Below are 21,446 nucleotides of genomic sequence, written 5' to 3'. Positions count from 1 at the left end.
ATTTTGACGTGTGCAGGCGCCAGGGAGTCACTGCTACTTCACAGTGACTCTGCGGTGCATGCGCACATCAAAGTTGAAGACTATGCCCCCAGAAGGGCGAAGAAGTACAGAGGAAGAGATTGCAGGTATAATACTGAAATCACTCCCCGTCCTTAAATTTTAAAAAACAAAAGACGTGTGTAAAAAATTATCAAATCCCACCAAGGACAACATCTACAGGGAGTTTGTATGTTCTCCCCGTGTTTGTGTGGGTTTCCTCCGGGTACTCAGTTTTCCTCCCACACTCCAAAAACCTACTCATAGAGAACCTAGATTTTGAGCCCCAATGGGGACAGTGTTGCTAATGTATGTAAAGCAAAGTGGAATTATCAGCGCTATATAAATGAATAAATATATTATATAATTATACTGTATTGCAGTATGTTAACAAAGTTGCATTCTCCTTTGAAGCCCAGCCACAGACTTGGCTTCACAGAAGGACACAGGTGGCCGCCCTGCATGAGGAGCCACCATACGGTGTACTATTACATCCGATGTTGGTGAGTGGTTAGCCTTTAGGAAGCAGAGTACAAGCTGTATAGTCTTTAGTCTTTATCTTACTTATTACTATTCATAACATTATGTATTTTAAAGAGATTTGCAATTGAACATAGTCATGTGTCAAACGTGGAGCTCTGACAACTGATACCTTCACCAGTTCAAGGTGGGTAAACGCCTACACTAAACTGTAGATATGGCTGCCGTAAAAGGTCACATTCCGGATGGATGCAATGTATTTATTCCTGGTTCACACCCTTCACATCTCCTGTGTTATTCTAAACTCTGAGTGATCTTTGTAATTCCATTTCAAGCCAATTTTCTGCCTTTTGTACTATTTATTGTTTGTATTGTTATCTATGTATATACCTGGATTATAATCATTTTATGTAAACGTATGTACATGCGCTGTGTGTCATACTGTTTCAGCTTTGGTTCACTTAATCAAGTAAGGGATGACGCTGTCACACATGCCGTATTGTTGTAGGGTGCCGCCTTCTGAATCTGGTGTTGTGACACCGATAACCGGCTACTTCCGCCAAGTTTACTCATTCAGTTAATTTCTTGGGTTGCTCTCATTCAGAAGATTTATTGATTTACAGATTCGGGTATCTGGTGTATTAGGGTAGGTCAGTAATCTAGATAGTCAAGTATTCAATCCTGATCCTCGAGGATTATTAGCAGGACCATTCATAATCATCTCATATTAATGATTGACCTAACCACTCTTGGTTATAATATCATTTATTTGTTAATAAGTCGCTTAAGATGACTTCAGGATAAGCTGTCCTGTGTGTACATGACAAATCACACTGTTTCTGTCCATTGTATACGTTGTATCCTGCATTTGTTACCAGTTCTCCCCTCTGCAGATTGTTAGGTTCTAGCTGTAATTTTCTGTTGTCTCTGAGCTGGTGAAGAATGACCATCTGCTGCGATGTTTGTGGTGCCCCTGAGGCTTCAGTCACCACAGGGTACTGCACCTCACTTAAGGTGCGGTATTCATCCTGGGTTCTGAGGAGGTCCACGCCGGTTCCACATCCAAACATTCCATAACACACAGTAGGTTGCCCTCCCCACTGGGGACCGGGCTAGGGTCGGGTCTTAAGGTTGCCACCAAATTCTGGGGCTTCCACCCACTAGTGACAGGGACTTGGGAAGGGGAGGGGCAGCCACAGGGGTGAAAAGGAAGGAGCATCATGTCACACTAGTCAGTTGTCCCTGGACACAGGTTGGGGAAGGAAGCAGGGAGACTTACTGGTGGAAGCTGTGGGACACTGGAGTAAATACGGTCGCCGAGGGGAGAGTTGCTCCCTCTGGACCGGCAATGTTCAGGGTACGGAGTCCTAGGGTGGCCTATATTTCACGTTACCAGAATCCGACGGAAAGAGGGATTGTAGGTCCCTCTGGCCACCACAGAATCCCGGAGCACAGTAGCAACATAGAGCTCAGAATCGTGATCACGGTCAGGCCCCAAACGGGCTTGCGTTACCTGCAGACAGGACGGGAACTTTAACACTGTACAGGGGTCCCCAAGCAGTTCAGGTAAAGGAGATTCACACTGAGAGCGCCAGAAGGAAGGGACCACAATCCACAAGACCGGTGGTGACCTCTGAATTGCCCGGGATTGGCTGGAACCCCTCACGGCGGAGACTGGCACTACAAGGGTGACAACTGGACTGTGAGTAAAGAAACCTTGAACCGCAAAGACTGTGTCAGCCTGTCCTTGCCGGCGCCCTGCGCTTCGGCGCCAACGGCCACTACATCAACCACCATCATCCTTCCTGGGACCTGCTCTACCTGTGAGGAGCAGAACCATCCCGGCTGCAACACCATCCACCCCAGAGGACAGCACCCGCAGCGGCGGCTAATCCCTGGCTGCACACCACAGGTGGCATCACGAGACATCAACCCCTTTCATCCTCTTCATCATCATCTCTCATCCTCATCAATCCCATCCATCCTTCCTTCCGTGGACACATTGGGGTCACGAAGCCAGGCAGGGCCACCCTTGACAGCCCCTGACCCTCACCGGCCCAGTGACGAGTATTTCCCCCAAGGCCTGGTGGAGTGCTCCATCTCCACATACAAACATAAGGGATTCCTGCTCTTCAGTGTCTATAAAATACATATTCAGAAGCAGATGCTGGAGGATATTATACAGCTGTACTGAGCAGTGTAACTGTGAATCCTGTAACTGTAAAATAAACACAGATCTGTGTGCCCCTCTTAGTCATAAAGTGATTCTGAGCTGTTTTACCTGGGAACGGTTGCTCCATGATGTACGAAGCTGCGCTGTTTCAACTCTGTGCGCCATTTACATCCGACCAAGCACCAGCGGTAAACCGCTGTTGTGGGGCTGGTGGGTGGAGGACATACCCGACCAGAAATTGATCTCTTATTTTATGATGGGTGATCGATATGTAAGTACTTTGCACCCCCTTTTGGCAGAAAATAATCACACTTTGAGGTACCTTTTGGATCTAATTAGGGCCCACTAGGGTTTTTTTTTCTATTTTAGATGATTGTTTTGCCAATAACTATCTATCTTGATACCCACCCCTTCCGTAGAAATGCCCACAGAGCGCACCTGTGCTCTGTATGAGAAATGCTCCCTCAGCTTCCTCTGGCAGCGTCTTATATACTGGACCACAAAATTATTGTCGGTTAGAGATGAAAAGTGTTGGATCCTTCTCTCCCCCAACATTATCCGCTAGGGAAAAGTCTGGAGGCCCCCCAAACACATGGAAAATCGGAAGTCCTATGTTTCAGATCCTCCTCTCCCTCAACATCATCTGTCAGGGAAAAGTCTGGAGGCCCCTCATACACATGGGCAATTGGAAATCCCATGTTCTGGATACTTGTTCCCCCCAATATCGTCTGTCAGTGAAAAGAAGCAATGCCCCCCATGCACATGGGCAATAGGAAATCCCATGTAACAGATACTCCTGTCCGCTGACATCATCTTTCAAGGCAGAGTCAGGATGACCCCCATACACATGGGCAATCTGAAATCCCATGGACCTGTCATGATAATTGTGGGATAGCAGGGAACGAGTGCTCCTAAGCTAGGGGGCCCTATGCTATCCCTAACCTCAGGGATACTCTTGATGGTAGAGAGGCCTGAGTCTCCTTCCTTGCACTGCACCTGACCAGTCTTGATTCTCCCTCCCCCCCCCAGGGAGGGACGGGACAGGAGTGAGATGAAACCCACAGATCTACACAGACAAAGGAAAACCAAAACTCTGTCACACAGCACACACAAAGGTAAAGACAATAAGAGATTCAGGAGGAAAAGCAAGAGCAGGAAGGACACAACAAAACAGGGGTAAACTCCACAACCGCACCAAGCAATGAGTACAACTTTCACCAGAAAGTCTGGGACACCATACCTCACAGACCAACATAGAATAAATTATAGCTAGCATGGGTGGAAGGATTCCACCTGCATAAATAGGAGGAGAGCAAATGTGATAGGCCTCCCCACAACATGTGATAAAAGGAGCAAGCAAACCAGCAGAGATTAACTCTTCCTAGCCTGCCTATGAAGCAGCACACAGCAGATTGATGCCCAAGTCTGCCTGTGTTGATCCCATATAGAAAATAAATATTCAGGTGGAGTGTCAGAATCTGCAATCTGAACAGCACCCAACGCTGTCATACAGTTGGCGAAGTTTGTGTAAAACTCCATGTGACATTTTCGGATCCTCCACTCCCCCGACATCATTTGTCAGGGAAAAGTCTGGAGGCCCCACATACACATGGGCAATCAAAAATCCTATGATCCGGATTTTCCTCTATCCTGACAACAACTGTTGGCTGACCCCACCGATGTTGATGCCTTCGGGGGTCTTTAGACCTTATAGATGATATAGCATATGTGTGCGATGATAGTAACTAACGATGTAATTAACTGAGGATACATATACGTTCTGTACAGGTTATCGTTGGACCCTCAGAATTACTACCTCTGATGGGCGCAAGTCTAAGATTGATTTTCTATGAAACCGGAACGTGGCCTTATCACAGATTCTAGTGGCACTCACTCCGTGTTGTTAATCTGGCAGCTTTGCATTAGGGATTTTGACTCCGGGCAAATATGTGGGTTAATTACAGTATCTGAATTTACTTTTTGTTCTATTACATAAGACAGTTGAGAATTGTGAGGATAATCCTTGTGCACACATCCTGTGTCACTGGTGTGACGTGCCAGCGTGAATCGCGCATCATACCAGTTATGTGCCAGTTTCTCGCTCATACAAGTTTTGACGGTATTGTATAAAGATCTTGCAGCTGTCGTCCTCCTTTATGACCTGGCAATATTTTACGCTTTTGTTCATTTGCTTTAATAAGTCATCTAGGTCAGTGTGACCATACCCTTGTCAAGTTTTGACATACGAGTATAGTATAATATTATACATTTAAAGGGAAACTTCCCCTTTTATAGACACTTTTCCATAAAGTATGACTTTCTTTTGTTCCTCTCCAGTAGAATCTAATTGTGGTATGAGTAACTGAATATTGTTGACTTTTATTGTATTATTAATATGACCCAAATAATCATACAATACCCAAATAATTTCAAAGCTTAACCCCTTCACCCGCAGGGGATTTTTATTTATTTTTTTTTCAATTTTTCGTTTTCATTTTTTTTCCTCCCATTCTTCTAAGAGCCATGATGTCTTTTATTTAAAAAAAAAAAAAAAAAACCTTTAAAAATTTAATATAAGGACTTTATTATACAGGCAAGTAAAAAAAATACAAAGTTTCAACCCCTATATTTGGGTCTTCATCAGACACAATAGCTTCTTGAGTAGGAATGGGCCTTTAAGATATTTTCTAAAACCCATAACGTTATCATTTTACAGGATCTGGGGTAGTGTTCTGGCTTATTTATTGCGCCCTGAGCTGACATTTTTACTAATACCATTTTTGAGTAAATGTGATGTTTTAATCGCATTTTATTCCATTTTATTGCAATGTAGTGGCGGCCCAAAAAAAAAATGTAATTCTGACTTTTTGATTTTCTCTCTCTACGCTGTTTACCAATCAGATTCATTTATTTTGTACTTTGATAGACTGGGCATTTCTAAACACGGAGATACCAAATTTGGGTATAAGTATTATTTATTATTATTATTGTTATTATATATAAGTATTAGCTGTAGTACCCGGCGTTGCCCAGGATAGTAACTCTCTCTCTGTCTCCCTCCCAGTCTCTGTCTGTTTCTCTTTCGCTCTCTAGCTGTATCTGTCTCTCTCTCTCTCTCTCTGTGTCCGTCTCTATCTCTTTCTGTATCTTTCCCTGTGTGTCTCTTTCCCTGTCTCTGTCTCTTTCCATGTCTGTCTCTTTACCTGTCTGTTGTCTCTTTCCTTGTCTGTCCGTCTCTTTCCCTGTCCGTCTCTTTCCCTGTCCGTCTCTTTCACTGTCCGTCTCTTTCACTGTCCGTCTCTTTCCCTGTCAGTCTCTGTCTCTTTCCCTGTCTGTCTCTCTTTCCCTGTCAGTCTCTCTTTCCCTGTCTGTCTCTGTCTCTTTCCCTCTCTGTCTGTTTCTTTCCCTGGCTGCGCATTGTGACATGCCAAAATTCTCCTGAAGTTCTTGCTGCATTGTGGCTCCCAGCTTTATTGACTTTAATGGAGGCAGGTTTTTTGGCGAATAACTATAAAGCGCGGGGTTAAAATTTCCCCTCAAAACATAGTCTATGACATTCCCTGAGTCAAATAGCGTGTCTGTGGAAAGTTTCATGATTGTACATGCGACGGTATGGATTCCATTAGCGGACATACACACACACACATACACACACACACACACACACACACACACACACACACAGCTTTATATAATAGATATATATATATTTTTTATTTATTTTTTAATTGTCTTCTCATTGGGGTAAAAGGGGGGTGATTTGAATTTTTGTATTATTTTAAACTTATTTTAAACCTTGAACAACTCCAATAAATGCCTCTGTCCCCGTACCTGTAATATCATGCTGGAAACATAACATCCTGACACAAATAAAAAATGTAATAAATTAATTTTTATTGACCACACATTAATAAACATCATTAAAATCCAAGGAACATCACCAATGTGGGAGAGGTACACAGACCAATCAAAAGGTGTGTATAAAAAGTAATACTGATACACAAATAATCTGGGCGCCAGGACAAATAAATATAAACATATAAATGCAACACACAGTATCAATTACACAGGCAATAACAAAAACGAAATACAAAAATAAACACTGGTCATAAATATTCATAAAAAAGTCCTTATTATAACTATATTCAAAATTAACAATGATAGTGCATAAAAAGTGCCAAGTGCTGTAAAAATATTAGCAAACAAATACTCCTATCAAAGTGGATACCACAAAGCAATATCCAATGGAAATACAATGCCCTATAAAATAAAAAGAATGCTGCATACCAAAACTAGTATATTTATTGTGGTACACAGGCAGTCCTCAACCCAGTATTTGGCTACTATAAACTGTAATCCACATAACCAATAATATAATATGAATATACTAGTGAGCTATATCCATAATAAAAGAAAACCAATACTGTTGACTTTACCTGCAACCTCAAATCACTGGCCTCTGTATCTGCCTTCTGCCCCCGACGTGCGTTTCGTCTCCATCGGTGGGCGGGATCAGTGACGAACTTCCTATCTCAGATCCACCTACAGCTGTTAGAGGCATATGATGGCTGATCAGATTGGCCAGCATGTGTAGGGAAAGACATGGGCTCAGAGAGTGAGCCTGCATCAAAGGCAGGGATATGGTCATTGACGTAAATATGTCTTATCAGTCGTGAAGGGTTAAAGGGTTAAAGTCTTCCATACATATTAGACAGCTGTTGGCTGAACTATAGTTTGGCCAACAGCTATCTACCTCAACTCCTTCATGCAGAGGAACACTTGGCTCGGCCGAGAGCTCCCCTGTTCTCTATGAGAGCTGCTTATGAGTGCAGACTCCTCGCATCTTCTGAGAACACAAGGATTGGCCATTGGAAAGCCAACAAGATGGTTACTTCTTGTCTGTCGTGGAAGATTCAAGAGGCCTCTGGTCACATCAGACTCGGCCAACTTTAGTCCTATGTGTTTGGGGGGCCTTAATGCTCCAATAGTAGGATTGGAGTTCACAAACCAAAGGTCCAAGCCATAGGGACCACTGTTGGCTCTTACAGTAATGATGACGACCGGAAGCAGCAGCGGAGAATACGCACTAGATTTGGGTACAAGGAGAAAATGCGTTGTGCTTTTTTTTTTTTTTTTTTTATACAGCAAACTGAACTTGTGACTGCTATTATATCAATGCATAAAGTGTTATTACATTAGTATTGCTGATTACAGGGACTTATGTGCTATTGAATAATGGACATTTATGCTGTAATTATTTTTTACAGGTCACTGAAGATTAAAGACTCCCTTCCTGGTCTACAGCACCTTCTGGAACAATGAGGTGGATCGGTAAGATTTATTACTGCAAGTAGAAAACAGGTTTTCCCAATTTTGCTTAGGTCTTGGGTAAATCCAAAACTTTTTCCCTGCAAATTTTCTTCACCTTCTTGATATAAGCTCAGTAATTTGGTTATGTCTCCTTCTGTCTTGCCAAATGGCAGTATAACAAGTCACACTTATTGAGGTTTATTGAGATAACTGAGGGCCTAATAAGAGGTTTGTGGCTGTTATAGGAGAGAACCTTAGATCAGTGGTGGAATCTGTCTGTTTTGTGAGAAAGGTTAGCCTCTTACATCAGCACTCCTGATATCTCCAGTATTAGATCATATAGGCAGGGTGGACAGCAGTGTGAGCAGCCTCTTCTCAGCTCCCTGGTATCTACAGTATTAGATCAGATAGACTGGGAGAACAGCAGTGTGAGCAGACTCTTCTTACCTCAGCATTCATGATATCGCCAATATTAGATCGGCTACACAGAGTGCACAGCAGTGTGAGCAGCCTCTTATCTCAGCACCTCTGGTATCTCTTGTATTAGTTAGATGGGCAGGGGACAGCAGTGTGAGCAGACTCTTCTCACCTCAGCAACTCTGGTATCTCCAGTATTAGATTAGATAGACAGGGAAGGACTGCAGTGTGAGCAGCCTATTCTTACCACAGCTCCTCTGGTATATCCAGTATTACATCATATAGAGAGGATAGACAGCAGTGTGAGCAGCCTCTTCTTACCTCAATACTTCTCTATTATTGGACCAGATAGACAGGGTGGACAGCAGAGGCAGATGTGGTCGATGTCAGTGCTGTTGATATACTCAGTTAAATGCAAATATGGTCCAAGCTAGGTCACAAAGTCAATGTGAATGAAGCTCCATTATTCCTGGGCCTCTTTACATAATTTTTAGATGCTCTCTAGTGACTGGTATTGTACTAAGGTACTAAGTGACTGGCACTAAGCTAATGTTGTGTCTATTTAAAATAGGTCTTCAGGTCTTTTCTGGTTAATTATAGACCAGTAAGCTAAACATCCATTTTGGGATACATCTTAGCGGGACTCTATACATGAGAGTGGGATAAAAAGTTATTATAAGTGATAACCAGCACAGTTTTACAAAGGACAAAAATTGTCAATGTACCCTGATTAGTTTATTTAAAGAGGTAAGTATAAGCCTAAACAGAGTGGTGGGTGTTGATATATTTGTTTGTTTTGGATTTTGCAAAAGCATTTGACAATGTCCCACACAAATGCCTGAAAAGTAAATTAATGGCTATAGGGTTAGAAAGTAAGGTTTATATTTGGATCCATAACTGGTTCAATGACCACACCCAGAGATTTGTGGTGAATGATGGCTATTCTGAATGGTATCTAGCTATAATTGGTGACCCCTGGGGTCAGTACTGGGCCCTCTATTAATTAACTTATTTAGTAATGATTTAGGAAATGGGATTAATATGACTATTTCTATTTTCTTCAAAGATGACACCATACTATATAGTATAGTGTAGTATATGGCTGACTCGGACAAATTGATTGTTTGGGCATCCACTTGGAAGATGAGGTTGAATGTGGATAAATGTAAAGTTATGCACATGGGCATTACTAATATGAGGGCATCATATATTCTAAAGGGAGTTAAAACTAGGAGAGTCACTTGTAGAGAAGGATCTGGTTGTATTTGTAGATCACAGACTAAAAAACAGCATGAAATGTCAATCAGCAGCTTCCAAGGCCAGCAGGTATATACTGTATATAGGTATAGACTCGTGGGACAGGGACGTAATACAACCACTTTACAAAACGTTAATGTCAACACATCGGAGTATACAGTTCAATTTTCCGCAACAATTTATAGAAGAGATACCCTGGAGCTTGAAAAGGCACAAAGAAAAGCCAGACATTTGATACAAGGGATGGAAAAGCTTAGTTATGAGGGAAGATTATATTTATATAGTCTTGAGAAGAGTTGTCTAAGGGGGAAAATGATTAACACGTATAATAAATAAATGGACTATACAAAAAGTAAAGTTGTCTCATGTAAGATCCCTCTCAAAAGACAAGAAGACGCTCCTTCTATCTGGAAAAAGAAAGAAAAAGACATCGGTACCATAAGAACTTTCTGTAGAATAGTCTATCTTAGGGACTGGTCACATCGGAAACTGTTGATGGTTTCAAAAAGGATTTACTGTATATACTCAAGAATAAAGGGCCCGTCACACGCTACGATATATCTATATATATATATATATATATATATATATATATATATATATTATATATATATATATATATATATATATATAATATAATCTCTATCTATATCTCGTCGGGGTCACTGAATTTGTGACGCATATCCAGCATCGTTAGAGATGATGTAGCGTGTGACACCTCCGAATGACTGTGAACGAGCAAAAATACTCACCTTATCGTTGCTCGTTGAAACTTCATCATTTTCAAAATGTCGTTCCTCCTTCTGTACGCCGGTTGTTCATCGTTCCCGGAGCAGCACACATTGCTACGTGTGACACCTCGGGAACGACGAACTGCAGCTTACCTGCGGCCGCCGGCAATGCGGAATTAAGGAGGTGGGCGTGATGTTACGTCCCGCTCATCTCCGCCCCTCCGCTTCTATTGGGCGGCCGCTGTGTGACGTTGCTGTGACGCCGAACGTCCCTCCCCCATCAGAAAGAGGATGTTCGCCGCCCACAGCGACGTCGTTCAGGAGGTAAGTACGTGTAACGGGGGTTAACGACTTTGTGCGCCACGGGCAACAAATTGGCCGAGACGCACAACCGACGTGGCTGGGTGCGATCGCATGACATATCGGCGCGTGTGACGGTGACTTAAGCCGAGTTTTTCAGCCCATTTCTTTATGCTGAAAACGCCCCCCTTGGCTTCTACTGGAGTGAGGATCACACAGAATATTATTTTCACCTATACTCCGTTCCTGCGGTGTCCTCTTACCTGCTTCTTGCAGACCGCAGGCACAATAGACCCCTCGGTGATTGCGGCCGCCGCTGTTATCTTCAGTGCTTTAATTCACTGGAATGCATTGTGGTGCCGGAAAGTATTCAACTGAAGTAAAGTGCTGACGACAACAGCGGCGATCCCTGCACCAAGAGCAATCACCGACGGGTCTATTGTGCCTGTGGTCCGCAAGGAGCTGGTAAGGCTATGTTCACACAGGGCTTTTTTGGTAAGTTTTTGTCCTGACCAAAACCTGATCTTGCGGCAGGAAATCTCCTTTGAGTCGTCTGTGTTTTTTGGTGGGTTTTTCATGCGTTTTTTAGTGGCGTTTTTGCTGCAGATTTTGGTGCAGATTTGCTGCTTTTTTTTTTCTACAAAATGGGTTGTATCAATGAAAAAACACAGCAAATCTGCAGAAAAGAATTGACATGATCATTCTTTAAAAACCTGAGCAAAAACGCAGGTATTTGACAAAACAGTCAGGAAAAAAATCTGATGTGTTTGTGTATGTGTGCATGAGATTTCAGAAATCGCATAGACTTTGCTGGGACTGTAAAAAGCAGCTTTTTATTAGCATGGATTTTCAAGGCAAATCTGCACCTAAAAAATGCTGTAAAAACTTACCAAAAAAGACCTGTGTGTGAACATAGTCTAAGACGTCACCACAGGAACGGAGGACAGGTGAGAATAATTTGTGTGTGTGCATAATAGGGGACAAGAAGAGGACCGGAATCAGGACACTACTACAGGGGACAATATGTAACGCACAGGAATAAATATTATTTGGTTGGTTTTTTAAAAAACATTTGTTGATAATTCTGAACAAATTGGTATTTGCTCTTCTGCTGCATCTATAGTACAGACGATGCAGGACTGGGCTCAACTCCTTTTTTTCATTTGCATGATGCAACAAAGAAAAAAAGCCTCATGCTCTAATTACAAGAAAATCTTGCTGCAAACTGGAAAAAAAGGGTGTATTTGCCCTTTAAAGATAAGAAAAACAGGTATGCGTCTGAAGCAAAAATATCTGTATGATGAGTAGTCATTATGTAAGTCATCAGTGCAGTAATAGTCAAAATTGTCAGCCTCGCTCTTCCTGCTGTATAACAGTCGCATTATTTGTGCTCAATTAGCCGAGAGAAGAATGATGGGAGACAAATGAAACACTTACGTGATGTTCAGTTTTTGCCGCTGCATTTATCTTCCTAAAATATCGCTACAAACACTCAACCTGTATTTAATGTGATCCCGTCTCTTCTGTGCTCAGGTGTAGTACGGATCCTGGTGATCGTGTGCACGCTGCTGTCAACGTGGTATTTTGCAGAAAAAATATTTGTCTCGAAATGGGAAGCAAGATCCTTACGGTATATATTTGGTAAGTAAACCCGAAATTAGAACAAAAAGCAATAGATAGATAGAGGGATAGATAGATAGATAGATAGATAGATAGATAGATAGATAGATAGATAGATAGATAGATAGATAGAGGGATAGATAGAGGGATAGATAGAGGGATAGATAGAGGGATAGATAGATAGATGGATGGATGGATGGATGGATGGATGGATGGATAGATAGAGGGATAGATAGATAGATAGAGGGATAGATAGAGGGATAGATAGATAGAGGGATAGATAGAGGGATAGATAGATAGAGGGATAGATAGATAGATAGATAGAGGGATAGATAGATAGAGGGATAGATAGAGTGATAGATAGATAGATAGAGGGATAGATGGATAGATAGATAGATAGATAGATAGAGGGATAGATAGAGTGATAGATAGATAGATAGATAGATAGATAGATAGATAGATAGAGGGATAGATAGAGGGATAGATAGAGGGATAGATAGAGGGATAGATAGAGGGATAGATAGATAGAGGGATAGATAGATAGATAGAGGGATAGATAGAGGGATAGATAGAGGGATAGATAGAGGGATAGATAGAGGGATAGATAGAGGGATAGATAGAGGGATAGATAGAGGGATAGATAGAGGGATAGATAGAGGGATAGATTGATGGATAGATAGAGGGATAGATAGATAGATAGATAGATAGAGGGATAGATTGATGGATAGATTGGTAGAAAGATATAGAATAGATAGAGGGATAGATAGATAGATTGGTAGAAAGATATAGAATAGATAGAGGGATAGATAGATAGATAGATAGATAGAGGGATAGATAGATAGATAGATAGAGGGATAGATAGATAGATAGATAGATAGATAGATAGAGGGATAGATAGATAGATAGAGGGATAGATAGATAGAGGGATGGATAGATAGATAGAGGGATGGATAGATAGATAGATAGATGGATAGAGAGATAGATAGATAATAGATAGATACAGATAGATAGATAGATAATAGATAGATACAGATAGAGGGATAGATAATAGATAGATACAGATAGAGGGATAGATAATAGATAGATACATAGAGGGATAGATAGATAGATAGATAGAGGGATAGATAGATAGATAGATAGAGGGATAGATAGAGGGATAGATAGATAGATAGATAGAGGGATAGATAGATAGAGGGATAGATAGATAATAGATAGATAGAGGGATAGATAGGTAGAGGGATAGATAGATAGATAGAGCATTTGTTTTATAATTTAACTGTCAGCATTCCATTGTGTTGATATTTAAATATACTAAGCTGACTGTTCCTTAACCGCTTAAGGACAAGGCAATTTTTAATTTTTTTGCAGTTTTGTTTTTTCCTCAGCTTCTTCCAAAAAACATACTTTTTTTTTTTTTTTTTTCCACCCACAGAGCTGCACGTGGGCTTGTTTTTTTTTTTTTCAGGTCATGTTGCGCTTTTGTATAACCATATAACCATTTTGTATTTTCCCATATAATCTTTTGGAAAGCGGGAAGGGGGGGGGTTCCAAGTGAGGTGAAATTGCAAAAAAAAGACACTTCACACTTCTTTTTTTTTTTTCATTGTTCAATAAAAATGACTTGGAAATTACGATGATCTCAAACCTAACTAGTTTTATATATTATTATTATTATTACTATATTTAATTAGTTAAAAATAAAGAGTTAGAATGCATTAGAAAAAAAAAAAAACATTTGCTTGTCTTGCCATTTTACAAGATCCATAATGTTTTTGTTTTGTTTTTCAATCAATCAAGCTGTGTGATGGCTTCTTGTTTGCAGGACACCCAGATGTTTTTATGGATGCTATTTTGGATGAGATAAGTTTTTGATAAAATGTAGATGCAGATCCTGAGATTGCTCAACTCCTCTGCTGTTGTCGAACACTGGTGTACATGTACATTGCCAGTGGCGTAATTAGAGTTCGAATGGCCCCGATGCAAAAATTTGTACCTGCCCTCCCCAAGCATATTAGTCAGATACATGGGCTCTTGCAGCGTTCTAAATCCTATAAGGACATATGAGTTGCCCTCCCACTAATTATGTAGTAATGTCCCCCATCCTATACTAATGTCCCCCATCCTGGTTCCATCCTGGTGTATATGTCATCCATCCTGACCCCATCCTGGTATACATATCCTCCATCCTGGTATATATGTCATCTATCCTGGTCCCATCCTGGTATATATATCCTCCATCCTGGTATATATGTCATCTATCCTGGTCCCATCCTGGTATATATGTCCCCATACTTTGCTCATCTTGGTATATATGTCCCTCACACTGGCTTCATCCTGGTATATATGTCCCTCATCCTGGTATATATGTCCCTCATACTTGCCCCATGCTGGTGATTAAGTCTCCCATTCTGCGGCTGTTTTTAATGCATAAAAACATCCTAAGTGATTCTACTCACCTTCCTTCTGCTCCCCTGGTGTGTGTTGTCCTCTTCTGAAGTCGTGTGACGGGCAGCACATGATGTCACTGCCATGCATCTACAGCCAGAAGCACCCTGACATCAGCAGCCAGCCTCTGTTTGGCCGGTAGCTTGTATTCAGGGCCTTATTTACCATTAGGCAATAGAGGGCACGTGCCTAGGGCGGCACATTGATAGGGGCAACGCCACCTAGTGGTGAAAAAAACTTTTTTTTTTTTTTTTTATCTGCTTCATTTATCTTGCTACAGACATATAAGCGATTCTATTGTTTTTCTGGGGGGGGGGTACAGACAGAGTGACTTGCAGATGGGGGCAGTAAAGAGCAGTGAGAAAAAGACAGCTCAGCGCTGATTGGTGGAGCGGCGGTCAGCAGGGGCTGCTATGCGGTGCGTTACCAATCAGAAGATACATTACATGCAGACTGTGCACAGTGAAGAGCAGAGGCCGCGCTGAGGAGGAAGCTCCGCCCTACAGTCATCCCCTGCCGGCTCCATGACACTGTACTGTAGCAGAGTGTAAGTACAGAGCTCTGACACTGCTTGCTGTGCTTCTATGTGTGAGGGAGCATGCAGGAGGCTTAGGACGGCAACATCAGCGCAAGAGGGAGAGGGAGGGGGGATGTTTCACAGGAGAACTGGAGCTCTGGTAGATGTCCTGCTTCTTCTCGTTTTCATGATGCAACCCCCCCTCTTCCCTGTTTTCTGCAGGGTCCTGGTCCTGTAAATCTGCATGGTGTGATTCCTGGCCGGTGTCTGGACCTGATGGTAAGGGAGGTAGAGTTCAGGGATTCACAGGTCTGGGACGCTACCCTGCCACTGTACCCTGCCTTGCCAGTGTGCCCTGCTCTGCCAATGTACGCTGCCACTGTGCCCTAACTTGCCACTGTGCCCTAACTTGCCACTGTGCCCTGCCACTCTGCCCTGCCACTGTGCCCTACCCTGCCACTCCACCCTACCACCGTGCCCTACCCTGCCACTGTGATCTGCCAATAGACTCTGCAACTGTGCTCTGAATTGTGGCCAAACACCAATCACAGGGTCCCTAATTGTACCCCTATATCCAAAGTCAAGGATATACAATGTGTCTAATTCAGTTGTTCTAATTAATCTGTATCTGGGAAAACTGGGTAATAAACTGGTTTGGTTGCAACCAGAACTTTGCTAGTGAATCATACTTAAAGGGGTCATCCAGGCTAAATCCACAAGTCTGCAGGCACTATGTGTTGTTTTGCAACCAAGAAGCTACAATGGACTATCTGTAGAATATTTCCCTTAGGTTAAAGGGGTTGTCCGGTCTAAAGTGATAAGTCTACAGTCCCTCTATGTGTCACTCTATGTGACTGCAGACTTGTGAATCCTCCCAGGGCGCCCTCTTAGCGCTGTGAGGATTCGCAGGTTTCTGTGCCGGGAACGGCGGTCACGTGACTGCAATTGTGCGATATGCATGTTCCCAGTGCGTTCGCTGGGAGGATTCATAAGTCTGCAGTCATATAGAATGACACACACTTTCCTTTATGTGTGGATTTTCCCTCTAGGATTGCATAAAACGCGGAAAATCCACAAGTAAAAAATGCATATGCTGCGGAGATGCGTAAAAAATAAATGTCATCCACACATGACTGATTCAATAAAGTTTTGTCAAAGCCAAATACTATGAAGAGTCAAAACCAAAACAGCTTTATTTAAAACATGACCATACCGAAAAGAGACAAAAACTGCAAAGTAAAAAATGCATTAAAAACGTAAAAAACGCATGAAAAAAAACGCAAGTCACCTAATTTAGCTAATAGAAGTAATACAGAAAATCTGTAACATCAATCAGCATACGGGAAAAACATGAAGTCTTAGGCTAACTTGCCAGTAGGGTGCGTAAAAATCAAACTGCCTAGGGCAGCATGAGTGCTGAATACAACTGTTTGTCTTACTGTGCAGGGACCTGACGGGTCTCTATACCGCAATACATGTAAGCTGAATGTAGGTCCGAGGACACACATCCAGCTGAAATATGCTCTGGCCCTGACAGGCCCCCTCTACTCATGGGCCCGGTTGCAACCTCTGAGACCACCATCGTTACGTCCCTGTATGTTGCTCATCGTTAAGGGGTTAGGTAGCATAGAAAAATCATTTGATTAACATGGAAGTGTGGCAGTATTTTAAGGCCCAGCTTTGCTTGAAATTATAGGAAAATTAAAAAAAGAAAAAAATTCAGCCCAGACATCAGAAATAGAATTGTGCACCATCAGGGGTCGGGTACATCCTTGGGAGCATTTGAGGGCTAGTGATCAACATATCAGGACATCAGCCAGAAAGATAAGGCTTGAGGGAACATGGGTCTTGCAAATACTTCTAAAGTTTTGGCAAAAACAAAAACGCTTAAAGGTGTAGTCCAGTGAAAACAAGTCACGGCCTATCCACAGGTAGGTGAATAGGATAACTGAAGTGAGCACTAATATGTATATTATGAGTGCAAGCCAAAAAATACATACTATATAAGGATAAGGCTGCACATCAAACTTAGATAATAGTATAATGCCTCAAGCATATGGAAAAATATTGGAAAATACAATGAAAAATGCTACTTGCTAACTTGAACATGTGAATAATGAATTGCATACCTTCCATGAATATTAGGAAAAAGGAGATATTTAGCAATCGCATTGATCAATGTAGCTGAGCCCCAAAACCTCGTCAAGGTATATCTCTATATTGGGGTCCCTAGCTCTGTGACCCTAACTGTGTGTCATCTCATTGCAATTAAATTAAAAACAATTAAAAACTGCTGTGGGTGGAGAGGGGTAACCAAGGACTTTCTTATATAGGAGATGGAAAAAACATGGCCGAAAGGGGCGGAGCTGTGTTCACATTCAGAAAAAAAAACAATCATTGTATTTTCCAATATTTTTCCATATGCTTGAGGCATTATACTATTTAAGTTTGATGTGCAGCCTTATCCTTATATAGTATCCACAGGAAGGGTCCAAGAAGGGTCCAAAACTGTCTCAAGTAGATGTAGAACCGGCGGTTGAGCATGCGGCTCCTTTCTCCATTCTGCTCACCGGTTCAGGTCCTAACATTCCGACTCCACTGTTCTGACCGTGGATAGGCCGTAGATGTAGAAACTTGGCACTCAAGATAAATGTGAATAGTGGTTTTTATTGTGAAGAACTTGTAGGACAAGCACAAGCACAGACGTTTCGGTCAAAAGACCTTAATCAGTGTGTGCAGAGGGTCCTCAGTAAGTATAGTAGCGTGGCGAACGGCATTGCTAGGTATAACGTGGTGTTCACCACTGTCTATATGGCACTGTGAAGGTCTTTTGACCGAAATGTCTGCGCTTGTGCTGGTCCTACGAGTTCTTCACATTGATCTTGAGTACCAAGTTTCTAAGTCTACGGCCTATCCACAGTCAGAACAGTGGGGTCTGAATGTTGGGACCCGCATCGGTCAGCAGAATGGAGAAAAGAGCTGCATGCTCAACCGCCGCTCTGCTCAGTCCCTTTACGGCTGCCAAGCGCTGCTCTCTGATTTTTCCGGCAGCCCCACTGAGAATGAATGAAGCAGAGGTCGAGCGTCTGACCTGTCGCCCCAGGCAAGGCGTCTTACAATTCTGTCTCGGCTACACCAGTTCTGTCAGGATAAAAGGGCCAACATTTCAGCAACTTATTGTGAAAACTTTTTGAAAGCCTCCTCAATAGCCTGACCCAAGTTAGACAATTTAAGGGCCATGAATTGCTAACCACGAGTATGAAACCGAACTAAATCATCATCCTTAGTATTATTCTGACATTTCATAGTAGTGATTAGAGATGAGCCAATCCTCGAATTTCACGCAAATGTTAGATTTTTGAAATTTTTTACTTTTTGTGCAAATCCAATAAATTTGCAACTTGCCATTTCGCTGGATTCAAAAGGACCAAGAAGGGTTTTAGGTTTTAAAGAGTGTCATTTTAATTATTTGTATTTCATAAATCAATAATACTTATTAAAATATGCAAATAAGCAACTTTGTAATATATGTTATCAGAGAGATCTTCTTCTTTCCCCTCCTGGACTCCTCTTTCCCAATCAATTAATGGATAAAATCAGTAACATTTGTATTCAGTGAAGACCGGTTTTTCCATTATTGTGATAGGAGATGAGAGTTGGTATTTATAAGATTGTATGGATAGGGGGAGGGGGATTGAGGAGGGAGGAGCCAGAGGGAGATACAGACATTCTGCTGCAAGTTCTCCTGAAATGATATTTGACACGATATGAATAAAGGTTGTTGTTGTTGTTGTTGTTGTTGTTGTTGTTGTTGTTGTTGTTGTTGTTGTATGGATAGGGAGAGGGGTTATGAGGAGGGAGTAGAGGCAGATACAGATATTCTGCTGCAAGTTTTCCTGAAATGATATTTGGCACTATATAAACATTGTTGTTGTTGTTTGGGTAGGGGGAGGGGGAATGAGGAGGGAGGAGCTAGAGGCAGATACAGACATTCTGCTGCAAGTTCTCCTGAAATGATATTTGACACGATATGAATAAAGGTTGTTGTTGTTGTTGTTGTTGTATGGATAGGGAGAGGGGTTATGAGGAGGGAGTAGAGGCAGATACAGATATTCTGCTGCAAGTTTTCCTGAAATGATATTTGGCACTATATAAACATTGTTGTTGTTGTTTGGGTAGGGGGAGGGGGAATGAGGAGGGAGGAGCTAGAGGCAGATACAGACATTCTGCTGCAAGTTCTTCTGAAATGATAATTGGCACTATATGAATAAAGATTGTTGTTGTTGTTTGGGTAGGGGGAGGGGGAATGAGGAGGGAGGAGCTAGAGGCAGATACAGACATTCTGCTGCAAGTTCTCCTGAAATGATAATTGGCACTATATAAATAAAGATTGTTGTTGTTGTTTAGGTAGGGAGAGGGGGAATGAGGAGGGAGGAGCTAGAGGCAGATACAGACATTCTGCTGCAAGTTCTCCTGAAATAATTGGCACTATATAAATAAAGATTGTTGTTGTTGTTTAGGTAGGGGGAGGGGGAATGAGGAGGGAGGAGCTAGAGGCAGATACAGACATTCTGCTGCAAGTTCTCCTGAAATGATATTTGGCACAATATAAATAAAGATTGTTGTTGTTGTTGTTTTGGTAGGGGGAGGGGGAATGAGGAGAGAGGAGCTAGAGGCAGATACAGACTTTCTGCTGCAAGTTCTCCTGAAATGATATTTGGCACTGTATAAATAAAGATTGTTGTTGTTGTTATTGTTATGGTTCTTCTTAGAACATTATGAGCACCAACTCATAAAGATCTCCAATCTCAGTAAAGTTCTATTGAGCACGGTCATTTCAGGAGAACTGGCAGCAAAATGTCTGTCTGCCTGTAGCTCCTCCCTTCTCTCTCTTTAGACTCTTATAGGCACCAACTGTCATCTCCTATCACAATAATGGGAAAATCTGTATTCACGAAAGACATTTTACCTGTGATTTGAGAATTTTCAGAATGATGGATCAGTTAAGGACAAATAAGATGATTTTTCTGATAAGTATTGTAACACCCATACTGGCATCCCAGCGCTATTCTGCCACCTTTCCCCAGCGGTGACGTCTGTTCCCTCACCTGTCCAGACATCCTGCTGTGGCTGATTCATGCCCAGTCCATGCCGGTGCCTCCCAGAGTCTATGTGTACATCACAGGTTTCCTAGTTCTGCATGAAGGGTGTGACTGGCCATGCCCCTTTTCTTAAAGGGCCAGCGTACCCTGACCCGGAAGTGCCTCTCAAGTCAGCTGAGAGGTTGTAGGTTCTTAAGGGGCGTTACAGATATATTACAGAATTTCTTATTTTCATGTGTACTATTATTTTTTATTTAAAAATCAAATGCTGCTCTTTAACAATACAGTTGAAACTGGTGTTCATTCCAGGGATTCAAGATAATCCCCCTTTTTTTTTTTTACATATAGTTGTATACAGAATTTTTACATGTTAAAATACACTTATTTATTATGGTCTTTTTTTTTCGTGCAGAAACAGAAGTGAAAGAGGAAAAGAGTAAGGCCCGATTCATCGTTACCTTTACACATGTTTTATTGTCTAGTTTCTAGTGTTTTCTGTCTTTTTTTTTTTTTCCTCCTATTAATTATTCAATCTTCACCTTTTTTTAAGTCTATTTTCTATGTGTTCACCTTTTTAAAAACAAATTGTCGCTTTTCGGATGCAGTTTAACAATCCCAGATATTTTCAACTGATTCATCAATTGCGAGGTTGGACTAAAGTTGCGCCAAATTTTGCAACTTTTTAAAAAGTTTAAAAAGTTTTTCAATAAGTCACTTCTTTTGTAACATTTAAAAAATTTGATATTTTGCACAAAAAGTCACAAAAATGGCTAAGGACGGGAAAAAGTAAATTTCTAAAATAAAAAAAAAATCTGGCCAAATTTATACATTTTGTGCCCTACTTTGATGAATTTCACAAAATAAACGTCAGTGAATACATCAAAGGAAAAAAGACAAGTGACTTGATAAAAAAAATTGCAAATGATGAATTGGGCCGTAAGTGTGAAGTCATTTTTGTCAGAATTCTATTACCCTTGATCAAGCCCCAAACCTGCCCCAGATTGCAGCCATGGTGCCTTCACTGCCATCCACGGTGCCCCACATCAGCCACAGTGCCC

At 41.7% G+C, this 21,446-nt stretch overlaps 1 protein-coding gene across 3 annotated transcripts in view; it reads left to right on the top strand.

The window, feature by feature from the left end:
* Window positions 1-21,446, top strand: part of FAM3D (FAM3 metabolism regulating signaling molecule D) — an 80,650-nt gene that overhangs the window by 31,601 nt on the left and 27,603 nt on the right. For 2 of the 3 annotated variants that reach the window (XM_075320676.1, XM_075320675.1), the window contains exons 2-5: window positions 7,957-8,020; window positions 12,238-12,345; window positions 15,509-15,565; window positions 20,801-20,824. In XM_075320676.1, the coding sequence (XP_075176791.1) occupies window positions 8,008-8,020; window positions 12,238-12,345; window positions 15,509-15,565; window positions 20,801-20,824 (202 nt within the window). In that variant the 5' untranslated portion in view covers window positions 7,957-8,007. The remainder of the gene's footprint in view (window positions 1-7,956; window positions 8,021-12,237; window positions 12,346-15,508; window positions 15,566-20,800; window positions 20,825-21,446) is intronic. The other variant, XM_075320677.1, reaches the window with a different exon arrangement.

This window comes from Anomaloglossus baeobatrachus, chromosome 8 (genome assembly GCF_048569485.1).
Source record: "Anomaloglossus baeobatrachus isolate aAnoBae1 chromosome 8, aAnoBae1.hap1, whole genome shotgun sequence".
Lineage (NCBI taxonomy): Eukaryota > Metazoa > Chordata > Amphibia > Anura > Aromobatidae > Anomaloglossus > Anomaloglossus baeobatrachus.
Note: the sequence above shows the minus strand (reverse complement) of the source record. Positions and strands in the feature narration are given on the sequence as shown.